Source organism: Conger conger, chromosome 1, assembly GCF_963514075.1.
Source record: "Conger conger chromosome 1, fConCon1.1, whole genome shotgun sequence".
Taxonomy (NCBI): domain Eukaryota; kingdom Metazoa; phylum Chordata; class Actinopteri; order Anguilliformes; family Congridae; genus Conger; species Conger conger.
In genome coordinates this window covers 76,875,585-76,892,004 of record NC_083760.1, presented here as the reverse complement: position 1 = coordinate 76,892,004, position 16,420 = coordinate 76,875,585, and the positions used below count along the sequence as shown (strand labels likewise).

At 40.8% G+C, this 16,420-nt stretch overlaps 1 protein-coding gene across 1 annotated transcript in view; it reads left to right on the top strand.

Moving 5' to 3' along the window:
* The first annotated feature begins 5,251 nt into the window (after positions 1 to 5,251).
* itga10 (integrin, alpha 10) overlaps positions 5,252 to 16,420 on the top strand; it is a 34,667-nt gene continuing 23,498 nt past the window's right edge. The window contains exons 1-4 of the mRNA XM_061248359.1: positions 5,252 to 5,578; positions 9,981 to 10,092; positions 11,026 to 11,135; positions 14,298 to 14,386. Coding sequence (XP_061104343.1) covers positions 5,527 to 5,578; positions 9,981 to 10,092; positions 11,026 to 11,135; positions 14,298 to 14,386 — 363 coding nt within the window. The 5' untranslated portion in view covers positions 5,252 to 5,526. The remainder of the gene's footprint in view (positions 5,579 to 9,980; positions 10,093 to 11,025; positions 11,136 to 14,297; positions 14,387 to 16,420) is intronic.

The window sequence follows — 16,420 nt, the reverse complement described above, 5'->3', positions numbered from 1 at the left end:
TATTCAAATCTTTCAAATAAAAAATCTAATACCCCTGGCAAAGATGAGAGTCTTTTTCTATTATTTGTGATTAGGTTAGAGAACACATTTGGACAGATTTTTGGAAATTCCTCCATTCCTTATATATAATAACTTAATATAATAAATTGCCTACCGAGGGGATTCTCCAATAAAATCCAGCGACCGCGGTTTTAATATCCATCTTCTTCTAAATATACTCAGCAGAATACTCGCCAAAGCAGGATTATTTGTACTTATTTAATTTTGAACTGAAAGGCATCTACTGTGACGTCACAGCCTAAACTCGATTTGAAAAATAAATACTGGAGAAATTACGTAAAGATGAAAGGTGGTGCGTCACTGAGTGTCATTTAAACCAATCATTCAGGACTTTCAAATGGTTTGAAATGAAAATGTTTCAAATAGGATGGGACCTAATAGTAATTTAACATGCTTTTATTGAGTTGTTTACCAGATAGGCCTGCTTTTCACAGTAGGCTAGTGATAGGCCTACACTTGAGTGTACAGTAACATGCAGAACTATTCAAGATCATTCATGAATCTATCATCCTTGGGTTTGCATTTCAGGACTGCCTTCTTCAGTTCATGCCACAGGTTTTAGATCGGATTTAAGTCTGGAGACCGAGATGGCTATTCCAGAACATGTAGGTTATTTTCACTCAACCATTTCTGTGTAGATTTGGTGCATGCTTGGAGCCATTGCCCTGCTGGACAATCTTTCTGTCCCAGCTTCCTAGCAGAGACAACTAGATTGACTGCCGAAAATTCCTGGTACTTTGTTGAATTCAAATTACGCGATTGATTAAACAGTGCCCCTGGACCACTGGCAACAAAATATCCCCAAAACATCAATGACCCCCCCCCCCCACCTCCATATTTGACTGTATGTATGTGAGGCTTCTCCTTGTATGCATTCCATTTTGCTGCCAAACATGTTGATGGTGTGTATGGCCAAAGCTTTCAATGTTGGTTTCATCTGACTCTCTTCTAGGCATAATTCCAATGAGGTTTGCCAAACTCAAGATGCTTGGTTTTGTTTATTGTGCTCAGTAAGAGCTGTCTTTGTGCCACCCTTCCAAAGAGACAGCATGGAGGTGCCATTGTATGTTTTGTTTTAGACTTGGTGACCCCAAGACACAACTAATGTCTGAAATTCTTACTGCAATCCTTGGGTTACTTATGGCCTCACCATCTTCCTTAATGTCCATGATGCACTTGCATCCTCTTCCTGTCACGGTTGCAACCATTCCATATGGTTTGTATTCCTTTGTATTATAGCCCTTACAGTGTTAAGTGGTATGTTTAACTGTTTGTGACCAACTTGTAATGGTCAATAACCATCTTTGTCTTCTGAATTGCCAGTTCTTTGGCTTTTCCCATGCTGATGGTTGACAAAGGGATTTTGCATTCTTGTTACCTCATTTTTATACTCTAGTGAAACAGGAAGTGATGGAATGACACAATATAGTTACTTTAGACTGAGATGAACAAAATTAAAGTAAAATTGTATTGTCAATTTCACTTTGTTTGATTTTATCAACAATAATTTTGGCATTGTGGTTTCTAGAAAAAAATGAGATAACTAAATAAAAAATATTGAAACGTAATAACAGTAAGATAATTTAAATAAAGGTAGGCTACAAGTTTCCCATATGTTTGAACATAAAATATAGATCATTATCCATAAAGTTTATTATATGTAGGCTTTTTTCTCAATTTGTCATAAGGGTGCCAATAATTCAGGAGCTAACTTAACTGAACATATCTGAAACACTGCTGTTTAAGACTTAGTGGAGCAGAAAGTAATACTGTTGCCCATGTGGCACTACGATGCTATTATGATTGAACAACTCTGTAGCTGAGCTGCTGATGAAGTGACTGGACTTACATGTTAAATGGCATTTCGCTACCTCCTTAGGGTGGAACCCCATGTGACCAGAACATGAATAAAAATATTGTCATTTATTTGTGCTGCATTTCTCCCAATTTGTGCCGGCATGGTTGTTCATATATTTCACATATTTTATGAGCTGTGACGTCACTTTCCACCCCAAGCAGGGGAGAAATTGGCTCAGCCAATAAGAGAAATTGTCTGGCAATCGGTGGACCGCCAGTTCGATCCCCTGCCCGAGCTGTGTCGAAGTGTCCCTGAGCAAGACACCTAACCCCTAAATGCTCCTGACGAGCTGGTTGGTGCCTTGCCAATCGCCCTTGGTGTGTGAGTGTGTGTTGGAATGGGTGAATGAGAAGCATCAATTGTACAGCGCTTTGGATAAAGGCGCTATATAAGTGCCAGCCAAAAAAATGTATAATAAAAAGCCATTTACCAAGTAACTCGAAATCGCTTCAAAGTAGTAGTTTCCGTCTGGAGTCATGACTGTTCTGGGGAACCCATTCCACCACCAGGGGGCAACGAAAGATTAAAACAGAAGAGTCACGGTCAAGGAGCGCCCAGGGAGCGCCTCTATATGGAAGGATGGGAAGGCTTCATCCTCCTAAAACCTGGCAATTCATTTTGTGCTCTGTAGGGGGCAGGCGTTTCTAGCCTCAATCTCAAGAACCACACATTCTCCTATGCTAAACTATAACCAAAATTATAAGGGGCATTCAGTAAAAATAAAAATGTATTTTCTAAAATATTCTGTCGATCACATGCATTTCTCATCCAAGACACTGGTAGTATATAAAAAAATTTTCTTCCAGGTCTCAGGAGTATACAAAATCCATACATAAATGGGATATAAAAGATGAAAAATGTTTCATGCTTCCTACTTAGAATTTATTTTTGGGCTACATTTGTAACATTTATAAAAATATTTTTGACTGTATTGCTGTGGATGATAAATATATCAACAGAACACAGTCCCAGGGATTATCCCAAAATTATCTCGTTCGACAGGTCAGGACCACTCATGAATTTTTTCTAAATATTTCTAAATATGAGAAGATTGGTGAATGCACCAAGTTCTCTTAAATCACTTGCAATTTAAGAGCAAATCTGTTCATATGAGTGGTTCTTGCATGAGACCCAATATAACAAAGTTTTGTGATAAATATTACAATTATTGTGTATTGTTAAGCTATAACTATTTATAATAATGTTATAACGACTCTAGTTCATCTAGTTCACTACAATTCATCTGTGTATATCGTGGATCAATGTGTATAATTTAGCTGTGAATATCCATATATTGACAGCTTATGCCGTCTGGCACTCTTGGTCCATTGTCTTGTGTTTGCACTTATATTTCATATATTTACTAAGTACATCTTGGAGTTAGCAAGAAGCATTTCAGTGCACATTGTACCTGTACGATGGAGTATGTGACAAATAAACTTTGATTTGATTTGATTTGATTTGAGTCCACAGTGCATACAATAAAGGTTATTGTACTCCATTATTCTGTCAGTATCCATTCCATCATCTACTTTCAGTACAGATAAATCTGCACTGGGGCAGCATTACCCCCCACCCCTCCCAAATAAACCCCCACCCCCACCCACAGAGGTTACACTGTAACCTTTCATTGCTGTGAGGATTCATTTTTTAGGCCTTTGGATAAAATGAACTTCAGGCTTTTCTGCCACCACCAGCCAAGGTAGATTAAAGGGATTGATCACTTTCTTGGTTATTTTAATCAGTTTCAGCGTGTTCTCAATTAGCCCATACAATGTGTATGTTTTACATTTTACATTTAGGCATTTTAAAAAATATATATTTTTTACGTTGTTTTGTTTGAACAATCGGAGCCTGTACGCATGTGCAACGTCAGAAGGCGTAGGCCAATTTATATTGTATATCACGGGTCCCGGAATGCCCTAAGCCAGCGTCTGTGATCCTGGCAGGATCTCAGAAACTTCTGTAAATATCTAAGGTATTTTTCATTGCAAAACCGTCTGGGCCAATCGGAAAAATATACAAAACCTGAAATATATTTGCACAAATCTAGAAAATAAACTCACTTTATCATACATATTGCTTTAATACATATTGAACTTCCCGAATGTTGTTTTTCTTTCAACATACCCTAGACATAATAAATGGGCAACGTCTAATCAAAACGGATAATGATATCTATATATATTTCTGATCGAGAGAAAAACACTAAATAATTAATGGTGGCTCAGTTTTCACATTTATAGATATCTAATTCCAGTGAATTGATACATCTCAACTTTTGTTTTTTGACATTTGAACCGATTTTTGCAGCTACAGTATGTGGAATATGTATTTATTTAATGTAATTATGTTCTTAAAGCATTCATTTCTAAATTTCTCAGCTTAAACAGCGTGGTCTCGCCCATGAGAGGTGGAGGGAAGAGGAGGAGTGTGTGTGTGGAGAAAAAATAAAGACGGAAAAGAAATGAGTATAAAAAAACAGAAAACAGAGACATAAAGAGAGCGAATGTGGTTTGGGGTTTTTTAAATGCGAACCAGGCGCGCAGTGAGAGGAGGAGAGCGAGAGAACATCCAGGAGGAGACTGCGCTGTAGAATAAAAGCACCCTTTCATTTTGCCTATGTGTATTTTGGAGCGAATTTTTGCTGCCCAGGGAGAAAACGAGAGAACTAAAAACTAAAGTGAGAATGGATGGACGAAAAGAGGAGAACATTTAAATGTGAAGCTGAGACTTGGTCTTTTTTTAATTAGCGCAAATATTAGACATTTATTTTCAGAAATTATTAAGTCAGGCAAACATACAACCATTTCTTGCCATGATAATATCGGAGCACAGACTCACAAACAAGGTGAGCAAACATTATGAAACGATGCAGGTACGCTTACGCCGCTAGGCTACCTTTATCACTTTAGCCGCTTCAGGTTGAGTGAAATAAGCAGAATTTTGAACCTGTATGCTTCTTAGATGTTTAAGCTGCAGTTGTACTACGGGATTCTAACACAGAGCTCGGGTACTCGTACAGCTGTAAGCGAATCACGCTTCAGATTGGAGACGCAGGTGTATTTTTTTTTGTTGCGTTTTACAAGTGGAATTTACAACAGAAAATGAAATCGAACATTTCGATTAAAACTAGCGTATGTTTGCATTGAACGAAGTAATCGTTTATTATTAGTTGTACTGTGCCATTTTAGGTCATCAACTGCTATTTATTTAAAATACGATCAATATTTGATTTGAACTAAATGCATCGCGGTAAATGTGGGAACAAGCTAATATTACTTGGACAATTATTCGAATTGGGGGACAGATAACACATTGGTCACACTCGCGTATCATAGTTAGCATCCCATGAATTTATTCATGCCCTTGATGCTAACTTTAATACCAGTAACTGTGTGTCTGGAGTGCGCGAGGGAAAGTTATGCCACTGGAACTGCATTTAAACGGAGCCCAACGGAATTAGGCAAGTAAGAAGCGCGCGTGTGTTATGCCGAATGCACTGCATTTAACCGGAACCCCTGGGAATTAACTTTAAAAAAAAGAAAAGGAAAAAAAAAGGAAAAAAGAAAGCGAATCCGCAAGAGAGAGAAAACCACCTTGTATACATGGAGTTTCGCGGACTCTTGCTCCTCCTGAAGTCGATGGTACTTCTAAAAGGTAAGATTTTGGCGAGTTACCGGACTACAGAAATTTGAATCTGTCTTTAATGTTTTTTTACGCGCAACCTTAATTATTAGGCTGATAATTGTTCTATGACTGATCACTTGCTAACACGATACTCAAATTAAAAACCAACACATATTGCAGCACAACATACTGCATCTCTGTGCATAGCATTAATATTCTTGAAACCGTCATCAACAGCCGAATAACTCAGGTATGTTAGGCCATACCCCCTGTTTATACTTGGAATAGCTCCTACCACGTACAGCTGTTCCTTAAATTTCAGTTGTGGTTCATGTTATTTTCATTTCAGCTTTGATTTTCTTTGAATGTCTTTCCTACATGTCTTCTCTGGGAGACAGAAGCTACCAGTCACCAAGTTTGCCTTATCGTCTACAAAAATCTGCATTTGTTGTAAACTTATGTTTTCATGTCACAGTTCACCTTTGTGTGCAGTTTAATTTGGTATTTCCTTAGAGCTACACTTGGATCTCAGTGGTCCAGACTCTGAATGTTTTGCTCTGTTTGCGCATGTTCATGATGTTATTTCTACCAGCACAAGACAGACAGGCAGTGGGGTGAGGGGTGAGGAAAAGAAAGGAGAAAGAGATTTTTGTTTAAACAAAAAAAGAGACATTATTTTCTAGTGTAATTATCATTAGGAGTCCGCTGGACCTCAATGTTGTGTGACAGATGACCAAATCTAGCCTGCTCCATGGTGATATAATTGCACAGAAAAGCTACCTGAGGGCTGGAAACATGGCTTCCGTAACAGAAATTTCTGTTACGGAAGCAACTATGAGCAACTATGGGCCAGAGTGCAGTCACACCACAATGTTTTTACTCATGAAGTCTCAGCAGGACAGTCATTTACCTAAAGTTTTAGCATATGCATACATTAACAAACAAAGAGGACATGCATGTAGCTGCCAGCATGTAGTGTGCGTGTGTCTGTTTGCATTTTCTGGTCCGTACAGAAGGGCGTAGGTGTCAGTGTTTCTGGGGGTGATAGCTTTTCCAGACCTTTCAATGTTCTGACCAGCCTGCTGGCTTCAGACTGAAACTGCGTTTACTGAAATGTGTATCACAGGTGTGTGTATGGGGAGACAGGGGATTTCTCCCTCTGCCTCTGTCTCTCTCTTTCTCTCTGTGTCCATCGCTCTCTGCCTCCCTCCACCCACCCCCACCCCCCAGAGAGAGAGAGAGAGAGAGAGACGAATAAACATCCAGGACATGATGAAGGGAAAGTAAGAGGGCGGAAAGCCTTGGTATTTAATTAAAATAACAGCAAACAAGAAGTAGGATAGACACATTAGCTGGACACTGTGTCACATTGGCTGTGGGAGAGAAGATTCGTTATAAAATAAGATGGTCATCGCTAATCATGACTGCAGTGTGCTGTTTTTCTTGGATGTCTGTTGTACAAAATGTGCTGGCTGAAAAAGCTTTGGCCACATTGAAACAGAATTGGACTGAGATATCCATATTCCATAGTCACACCGTGGGGAAGTGCTAAGAATGTTCAGTATAAGGGTGTCAATAGGTGCAAAATAAAAACTGAATTCTAAAATGAAGACGCATCCTGACTATCGCTGGGCTGTTTGAATGTCGACCGTTGTCATGGCAGGCAGTGGGAGCCCTGAATGTGGCACATACAGTGACATCCACTGACCATTAAACAAGAGGAGTGTGGGACAAGCTGTAAAGCAGAAGGGGGACACAAGGGTCCTACACGTGTGGAAACAATGAGAGAAAACATGTGACAATGGCAATAAAGGGTCAAGGGAGGTAAGGAGAGAGAGAGAGAGAGATCACATCCAGATGGACATCCTACACATTTGGATTCTCCCTCTCTCATACCAGCTCTGCTGAATAACTCAGCATAGCACTGAATAGACTAACAGGTTCAGGTTTTCTCTCAGTTCAGATTGCCGGGGGTTGACACTGTAGGGACAGTTTAAGGCAGAGGTGGGCAATGAGGGCCTATCTGGTTTTCATGCCAACTTCTGGTTTGCCTAATAATCCCTAAAACCTGACATTTTGACGGCGTTACTTGATGTGCAGGTATGACAGCCGGAGAAGTTCTTGTGTGCCTATATGAAACGTTTTACTGTCTAATCTACAAGTGAACCAGTGCTTGTGTTCACAGTCATTTAGCTCATTTATAAAGGGCGCAAACAAAAGCCTGCATACACACAGGCCCTTCAGAGAGACTTTGAAGAACCTTCCTGGTATTGAAGGTCACTGAGAAAACCAACCATGAGCCACTCCGTTACTATAGAGACAGTGGAGGTTGAGGGCAGAGCCACCTGTTGCAGTATGTTATTGTGATGCGGCCAGACCCACAACTTGCAACGGGTTACTTGCAGCACCTGTAACACTGGGGGCTTTGCACTGTTGCCATTTATACTGAATGAAAAAAATGAAAAATGGCTGATAATTGATTTTTATTTTTATTTTATTTTTCTTTGAGGTCAAGAGATATACATGACATGACAGGTCTGAATTTCAGCTTTTATTTCCTGGTATTTTTATCTATATTTGTTAAACAGCTTAGAACTTATCACGTTTTGTATCAGACCGCCCAATTTCTAGGTGAGCAAAATTATTGGAACAAGTGACTGACAGGTGTTTCTTGTTGCCCAGATGTGTCTTGTTAGAATGATAGATTAAACCATAAATAGTTCTGAATGTCAACTCTTGGTTTTAGCCTTGGGTCTGGCCTGTGAAGACTGCATTTGTGTTAGAAAAGATAAACTAACATGAAGACCAGAGAGCTGTCTTTGGGAGAAAAGTAAGCCATTTTGAAGCTTATAAAAGAGTGGAATTAGATCAGAGCCATTGCACAGTCATTGGGGATAGCTTGTACAACAACTTGGAATGTCCTGAAAAAGAAAGAAACCACTGGCGTACTGAGCAACAGACATCAAACAGGTCGACCAAGGAAAACAACAGCAGTTGATGACAGAATCATTGTGAGGGCTGTGAAGAAAAACCCCAAAGCATCATTCAGTAACATCACAAACAACCTCCAGAGTGCAGGGGTGGTATCTCAATCAGCCGTTCAAAGAAGACTTAGAGAGCAGCAATATAGAGGCTATACCATAAGATGTACACCACTCATTAGTAGTATGAATCGGAAAGCAAGACTGCAATTTGCAAAGAAGTACAGAGATGAGCCACAATAGTTCTGGAACAAAGTTTTATGGACTGATGAGACCAAGATTAACCTCTACCAAAGTGATGGAAAGGCCAAAGTGTAGAGAAAGAAAGATCAGCTCATGATCCAAAACATACAAGCTGATCTGTGAAGCAGGGTGGAGGAAGTCCCAAAACACAGTGCTGACACAACAAAGAACTTCATTGTGGAGAAAAAGTGGACGGTTTTAAATTGGCCAAGTCAATCACCAGACCTTAACCCAATAGAGCATGCATTTCACCTCCTGATGAGGAGATTGAAGGGAAAAAACCCTCGAAACAAACAACAACTGAAAGAAGCTGCAGTAGAAGCCTTGAAAAGCATCAAAAAAGAAGAATGCTATAGTTTGGTGATGTCAAGCAAGGGATATGCTACCAAATATAAGGTGTTATTTAATTTCATTTACTTAAATACTCTCTGTTCCAATACCCTTGCTCACCTAAAAATTGGGGGGTCTGATACCAAAGTTTCTATGTTCTAAGTAGTTTTAACACATCTAGCACATCTACATGTAAATACCAGGTAATAAAATCTGAAATTCTGAACTCTTGTCTCGTGTTCATCTTTTTATCTCAACCCCAAATGTATTCAGTGTTCCAAATGTTCCAATACTTTTGGAGGGGACAAAGGATACACTGTAAGCATTTTCTAAACCTCCCATAAAAGTTGTATTTGGCATTACATTCCTTAATTAGAGAATTGATGGCTATATCATGTTTACTGTAATATACATCATTTCTCACTGTAATACATTTTTTTTTCAATGTATTTGGTTAATAGTATTGCCATCATGTGATGGAGGTATACAAGCCTTCCATACTTTCTCTCTCACCCTCTCCCCCTGTCTCTCTTTCTCTTCCTCTCTCTCACTCACTCTCTTTCTATAAAAGGCAGGTTTGTGTGTTAAGACAGGGAAGCCACTGTATTTAGAGTTTACATAGCACACACCCTTCCCTCCCCTCCCCCCCGTTTAGCTCTTACCTTTCCTGGCTCCTTTTACCTTTCCCCTTACCTTTCTCTTTGCCCTTTCAACTCACAGCACACACGTCGACTTTAAACATCCTGGTAATGACATGTTTCTGTGTGTATTGCATGCAAAATCATGTGCCCTGTGTTAAGTGGTGAAACTGGGTGGTAGTTATCACACTGTTTGCAAACAGATGATGATTCTCTATCCTTTGCTTTTCCTTCTCTTAGGGTTGTGTCAGTGTTTCAATGTTGATGTGAAAAGGCCCCGGATCTTTACTGGACCAGAAGATGCATTATTTGGCTTCTCAGTGCTGCAACATGAGGTTGAGGGCGAGAAATTGTGAGTTACCACATTTGAAATTGTGGCTTCACCTTACTGTACTAGCAGCGGCTATTTTTGTAAAAGGCAATATGGCTGTATTGATATTACTGGCAATGGGCTGTGAAATATTAATGCTTGTTCTGTTATAATGCTGGCAGTACAGCCATTAAAACAAACAGAAAATCTTGTCCGCAATAATGCTGATATCATTTGTACAATTGTAAAAGAGAGAATAATATTAAGCGACATAATATTATCATGTGATGACAATAATAACAATATGACAATATGACAACACTACTCCTTTGTATCTATAAAGAAAAACAGGCAGAGACATAGGCCACACAATAGGCTGTAGTATACAGTAGTTATGGGCTCTCAGGCCAGTGCATCAGAAGACTGCATAGTGTCCTGGTGTGCGGGCGTGGGTGGCACCGTAGCGAATCGAGAGATTGAGAGGCACAATTAGCTACTCGGAATTGGGGAGAAAAATATAAAAGGGAAATTGTTCATGCCTTTGTTGTCTATTTCCATGGAAATTCATTTGGCAACTGTAATTTAGTGCAGAAAAAGACAACAACGAACGCACACGTTATTAAGAGGAAATGTGTGCAAGGATCTGTACATTTAACCTGTCTTAACCCTCTTATTATGTTTGGGGTCAATTTGAGATGTTTCTCACAGATCTTTCATATTTTTTCATAAAAAGCTAGTAATTTGGGAGACAATAAGAAGGCTACACACTACGTGTCAAAAACATTTCATTACAATACTTTTGTGTTTATTTTAACCGTTGGGCTCAATTTGACCCCAAACGTAAAACCAGTCATAAACTCCTAATATAATAGGAGGGTTAGGTAGTAATGCTGAAGGCACCACTTGCACTGTAGTGTTTAATTTGAATTGCAGGATGTGTCTCTCCCTCTGATTTGCTGTGTGTTTACAATGCAGGATGCTGGTTGGAGCGCCCTGGGACGGGCCAGCCAATAGCAGGAAGGGAGACATCTACAAGTGCACCGTGGCTGAGGAGAGGAGCTCCAACTGCACTAAAGTCAATTTGGGTGAGGGAGGGACACCAAAACCAAAATACCTTCTCTTGATGTGGATGAAATGTGCTTTCTGCTGTGGTTATTATGGCTGTCTTTTGAAGCAATGCTTCTAATGTTTGCAACAGCTGCTGGCAAAAATATTCTGTGTGTCATACTGTCATTGCAGGAAAACATTCTCCAGTTGTGGTGTTAAACAAAGCAAAATACAGCTGGCCGTACAACAAATTCAGTATTCAGTAGTTTCGACAGTGTGCAGAAACAGCCATGTCTGTGATCATGTTCAAATATTATTATTGCATCTGTTTCATTCTGTTATAAATCATGGGAACTTGCACAACCCTTTTTTGGCGTGAGGGGACTAGTTTATAGTGAATAAACCAGTCATATCCAGACTGTGATGATTGACAGCCCTTTCTAGAATCACATCATGATTTCATGATTTTCAGTTGCAGATGAAATAGATGGGGCTTTTTTAAAAAACATTCATCAGGTTATTCAAAACTGTTCACATGCAATTCAAAGCCATGAACTATATTTACAAAAGCAGGTTATGTGCAAAACCGCACGTCCATCTCCAGCTTTATTTAAACATTAAAAAAACACACAAACTTGCATCAAAACAATGCAGTATTTTATCATTTAAACATTATAATATAAAAGTATAATACAATCATTCTACAGTAAATAAAGGAATATTGTGTGACCCTATCACTCAGGTTGGTCTTTCAATCACAGTACAGTATCTCATTTCATATATCCATGTTACATTCTCATTGGCTGAAGTTTTTTGAGTGTGCTTAATGCTTACAAATATGCACATGCAGTTGAATATGCACATGCTTGTAATCCAAGCCTAGCCACACCATTTTCAGAACAATACAATTGTACTGAGTGTGTGCATAAAACCTTATCTAGCTGCCAATGCCATGATGCACAATACAAAAAGTAATAGAAAAATAACAGTTAATTACACATGAGTGATGTATAAAGTCAATGTGCTTAGCATTATGAAAGACAATGATATTGATTCTGTAAGTAGCAAAACTGACTACATTTAATGATGAAATTGACTGATGAATTGCCTTTAAATTACATAATAGTGATAACAGTATTCAGATACTGCAATACACCAGGTAAGGTAAAGATATGACTCTTTGTGCAGCATAGTTGATTAAAGTAATGCTAGACATTGTCTTGTGAAGGCATAGTAACATCGTTTACCTTACAATCATTGTTTACCTTTTCACTAGCAGTCCATTTTATGTCGTATTCAGTTCAAATGGCTTAGTATTTTGACACCCACAATCCATAACATACTCATTTGGTGTCTGAGTTGACTGCTGTTTTCAGCTGTTAAAGTAACTTTAAGCAGAGGCCTCTTGTATAGTGTTCCCTCACCTCTAATGGCTGACTGCGTGGTAGAAGAGGTAGTGTACATGTCCGTATGGATCACGTAGGAGACTACGATTATGTGCACTTTCACAAATTGATGGGAGATATTACAGCAACGGGAGGGGTCTAAAAACAGTCTGCTACATGTAATTCTGTATTTAGGTGTCTAGCCTGTTTGAGTGAATACACAGGTGTATTTTTGGTGTGTGATGGTGGGGCTATTCAGTACAACACAACATTTTCAATCAACAATCAGTGTATGTGCAAAAGTATTCTAAGCAATATTACATAATAATAATAATAATACATTTTATTTAAAGCGCCTTTCACGTCACCCAAGGACACTGTACAGTAGTGGCAAGTGGCAGTCATAAAACAACATATAGGGACAGACACTGTACACTTATTAAAAGACACTATACAAAAATGTAGACAATAAAATAAAGTATATAAAACAACAAACAACAATAGGATGAGACATGGCGAGATGAAGGGGTCAGTTAGGAGTGGAGAGGAAAAGCAAGAGTGAAAAGATGAGTTTTTCAGCTTGGATTTGAAGGTGGACAGTGAGGTGATTTTCCGTAGTGCAAGTGGGAGGGAGTTCCAGAGTTTGGGGCCAGCTACACTAAACGCCCTGTCACCCATAGAACGGAGATGTGCAGTGGGGGTGAGCAGGAGGTGGGTATTGGTGGAGCGTAGGGTGCGGGTTGGTTGGTATGGGGTCAGGAGGTTTGAAGGATAAGAGGGTGCAAGATTATGTTGGGCTTTGAAAACAAGTAGAATGATTTTGAATTGAATACGGTATTGCACAGTACATTGGTGCTATGGGGTTTTAATTCGGGAAGAAATTACTGAAATGTGAAACTTGTTACTGCACAATGTCTTTGAAATTGTGGCTCAGTAGTTGTCTACTGTGAATATGTTTCTAGTATTGCTGGAGACCCTAAGGTTGAGCGTGTGGTGTCCATTACAGTAATAGTAGTGAAACTGATGGCCGGCCATTACACCAGACTGTTTGAATCCGCTCTCCGCTGTTAAATCAATCCTGTCCAAAGAACAATGGAATCAAAGAAATGGGTGGCTTCAGATCGCTTAATTAAATATGCCTTTTATCTAACTTCAAAGTATTTCCTGGCTTCTCAAGAAGCTACACAACTGTTCACAATCGCCTCAAGAATGTACAGTATTTTTATGAATGATTAAGTCATGTTTCTAATCCATTGCATTTCAGCAGCTTCACCTCATTGGTGAACTCGTCGATATATCTGTCCCTCCTATGAGTGTTTAATGATTATTTATGCTGATGAATAATAATTGGCAATCCTACATCACATGATGCAATGCTGCTCTTTCTGCCAATCATCTTTGAATGGCGCATTGTTTTTTTTTTCCTTCAAGGGTTAAGAATAATACCGATCAATCTAGGTGACCATGGTTAAATAAGCCTTCATGTTAAACCTGCCTTCACTGCATCGATCTGATTCATTAAAAAATATTAGTTCCATTCCTTTAAGGAGGACAGGTATAACACCATTCTGCCCTGCTTTCTACAAAGGCTTAAACGCAGAGATGTGAAGCCTAGCAAATAAAGCTAAACTCTTCCCTTGTTCCGCAGCACTATGGACAGAAGTCCTGGCCTCAGCCTGTGCTGAGTGCTGTGTACCGTCTAAGTTAGAGCTGAAAAAGTACCTTGGCTCTATGTGCACTGAGAAAGCTGGGGCGTTATGGATGTGATGTCATGGCAGTGACGTCCTGACTTTCCTTTGTTTCCTTCCTACGAAGGAGAGACGGCCTTCCAGAACGTGTCCCGGAATCTGAAGAACTCTCACCTGGGAATGACCTTGAGTCCGAACACGCCGGACGGCTTCCTGGTGAGTCTGAGGCAGGAGCAGATGCACACCAGCCCTGTGCCTTTAGAGCAGAGCCACACTGATACACACACCAGCCCTGTGCCTTTAGAGCAGAGCCACAGAGCCACACAGCAGTTATACTGCACTGCAGGGTGGCTGAGAGGCATAAAAGCCAGGGAACTAGAAGATGCTGGTTCCATTCCCTGGTGGGAATGCTGTTTTAGCCTTGAGTTAGGTGGTAAAAGAAACCTGAAATGCTTCAGTAAATATCCAGCAGTGTAACAGTATGGTTGCTATACACACTGTATTAGGTATTTATTAGATTTTTTAAATTTTTTTTTTTTTTTTTACTTATTGGTGTTCTGCTGCTGTAGCCTATCCACTTTGGCGTTTGTGTACAGAGTTGCTCTTCTGCATACCACTGTTGTAATGTGTGGTTTTTTTGCATGCTGTCACCTTCCGGTCAGCTTTGACCAGTCTGATCATTCTCCTCTCTCATTAAAAACAAGTTTCTGCCAGCAGAGCTGCTGCTCACTGGATGTTTTTTGTTTTTCGCACTATTCTCTCGAGAGACTGTTGTGTGTGAAAATCCCAGGAGATCAGCAGTTTCTGAGATACTGAAACCCGCATTCTGACATTTGGTCTGAAAAACGGCTGAACCTCTTGACCATGTGTGCACACTTTTATGCATTTAGTTGCTGCCACATGATTGGCTGATTAAATATTAGCATATTTTCAACTACCTTATAAAGTGCTCACTGAGTGTATATGACACTGTGGATAAGAACACAATGTAACATTTATTTATCTTTCACTGCCGTCCTACAGAGCCCTACTTTAGCAACTACCCCACCTACACTGCAGTTCCACCACTGTTACGTTACATTATTGGCATTTGGCAGACGCTCTTATCCAGAGCAGTTGATTAGACTAAGCAGGAGACAATCCTCCCCTGGAGCAGTGCAGGGTTAAGGGCCTTGCTCAAGGGCCCAACGGCTGTGCGGATCTTATTGTGGCTACGCCGGGATTAGAACCACCCACCTTGCGGGTCCCAGTCATTTACCTTAACCACTACGCTACCGGCCGCCCCAACTGTGCCCTTCAAATTCATACACCACACTTTTACCAATCCATGTGACTTCACAAGTATAGTGGTCAAATTGCTGTGCTTTGTGTGGGTACCCTAGCATAGCATCATAAACACAGAGAAATATGCTATCAATGTTAATTTGCTGCACATTAGCGGTAATGATATCAGTAGTGAATAATGGTGTTGAATTGCTTCACTCGGATCGAGTCTTAGATCTCAATGGGGCGTTGAGAATCAGCAGCGTTGCCTGCGGGCTTTGTGCTATTTGAGTAATCCAGGGCTGTTTCTGCTGACCTGCGGCCACGCGGTGCAGAAATCCCCCTGCTACAGTCACCTTCCTCAGCATGAAGCCATCCTGTTTACTGCGGGGCCCGGGGTTTGTGTGGTCCCGGGGGAGGAGGGTGGGGAGGGGGGACAGATAGAATCGGGGAGAGGATGCGGGCACAAGTCAGAGCAGGTGAACACCCAAAAAAAAGAGAAACGGAATGAGAGAGGGAGGAGCGGGCGAAGGAGGGAGCGAGGGTATGGGTGGTGACGCAGAGTCCACACCCATCCAGATCTATAGATGGCATCATCTGTGGGCGGTGTCTCAGCGTCTCAGAGTCTCAGTGTCTCAGCGTCTCAGCGTCCCAGCGTCTCAGTGTCTCAGCGTCTCAGTGTCTCAGCGTCTCAGCCTTCACAGGAAACAAGAGATTTACAGGAACAGTGCAATTGCAGCGCTGACTGGCCTTTACCACCATCGCTCCGCACGTCGCTCCGAGCCAACGCACCCCTCCTCACCACCCCCCCCCCCCCCCTCCTGTCCCACAGTGAGGCAGAGAGCCCCTCCATGTCCCTCACAGTGAGGCAGAGAGCCCCTCCAGCCAGCTCTCTCGGGTTTTTGGGGGAGCGCGCATCGCTGGCCGGTTCGGCGGGGTTGCGGGGCGGCCGCGCCAGCGGGTCAGGGAGTCGCGGGCAGTTCAGCC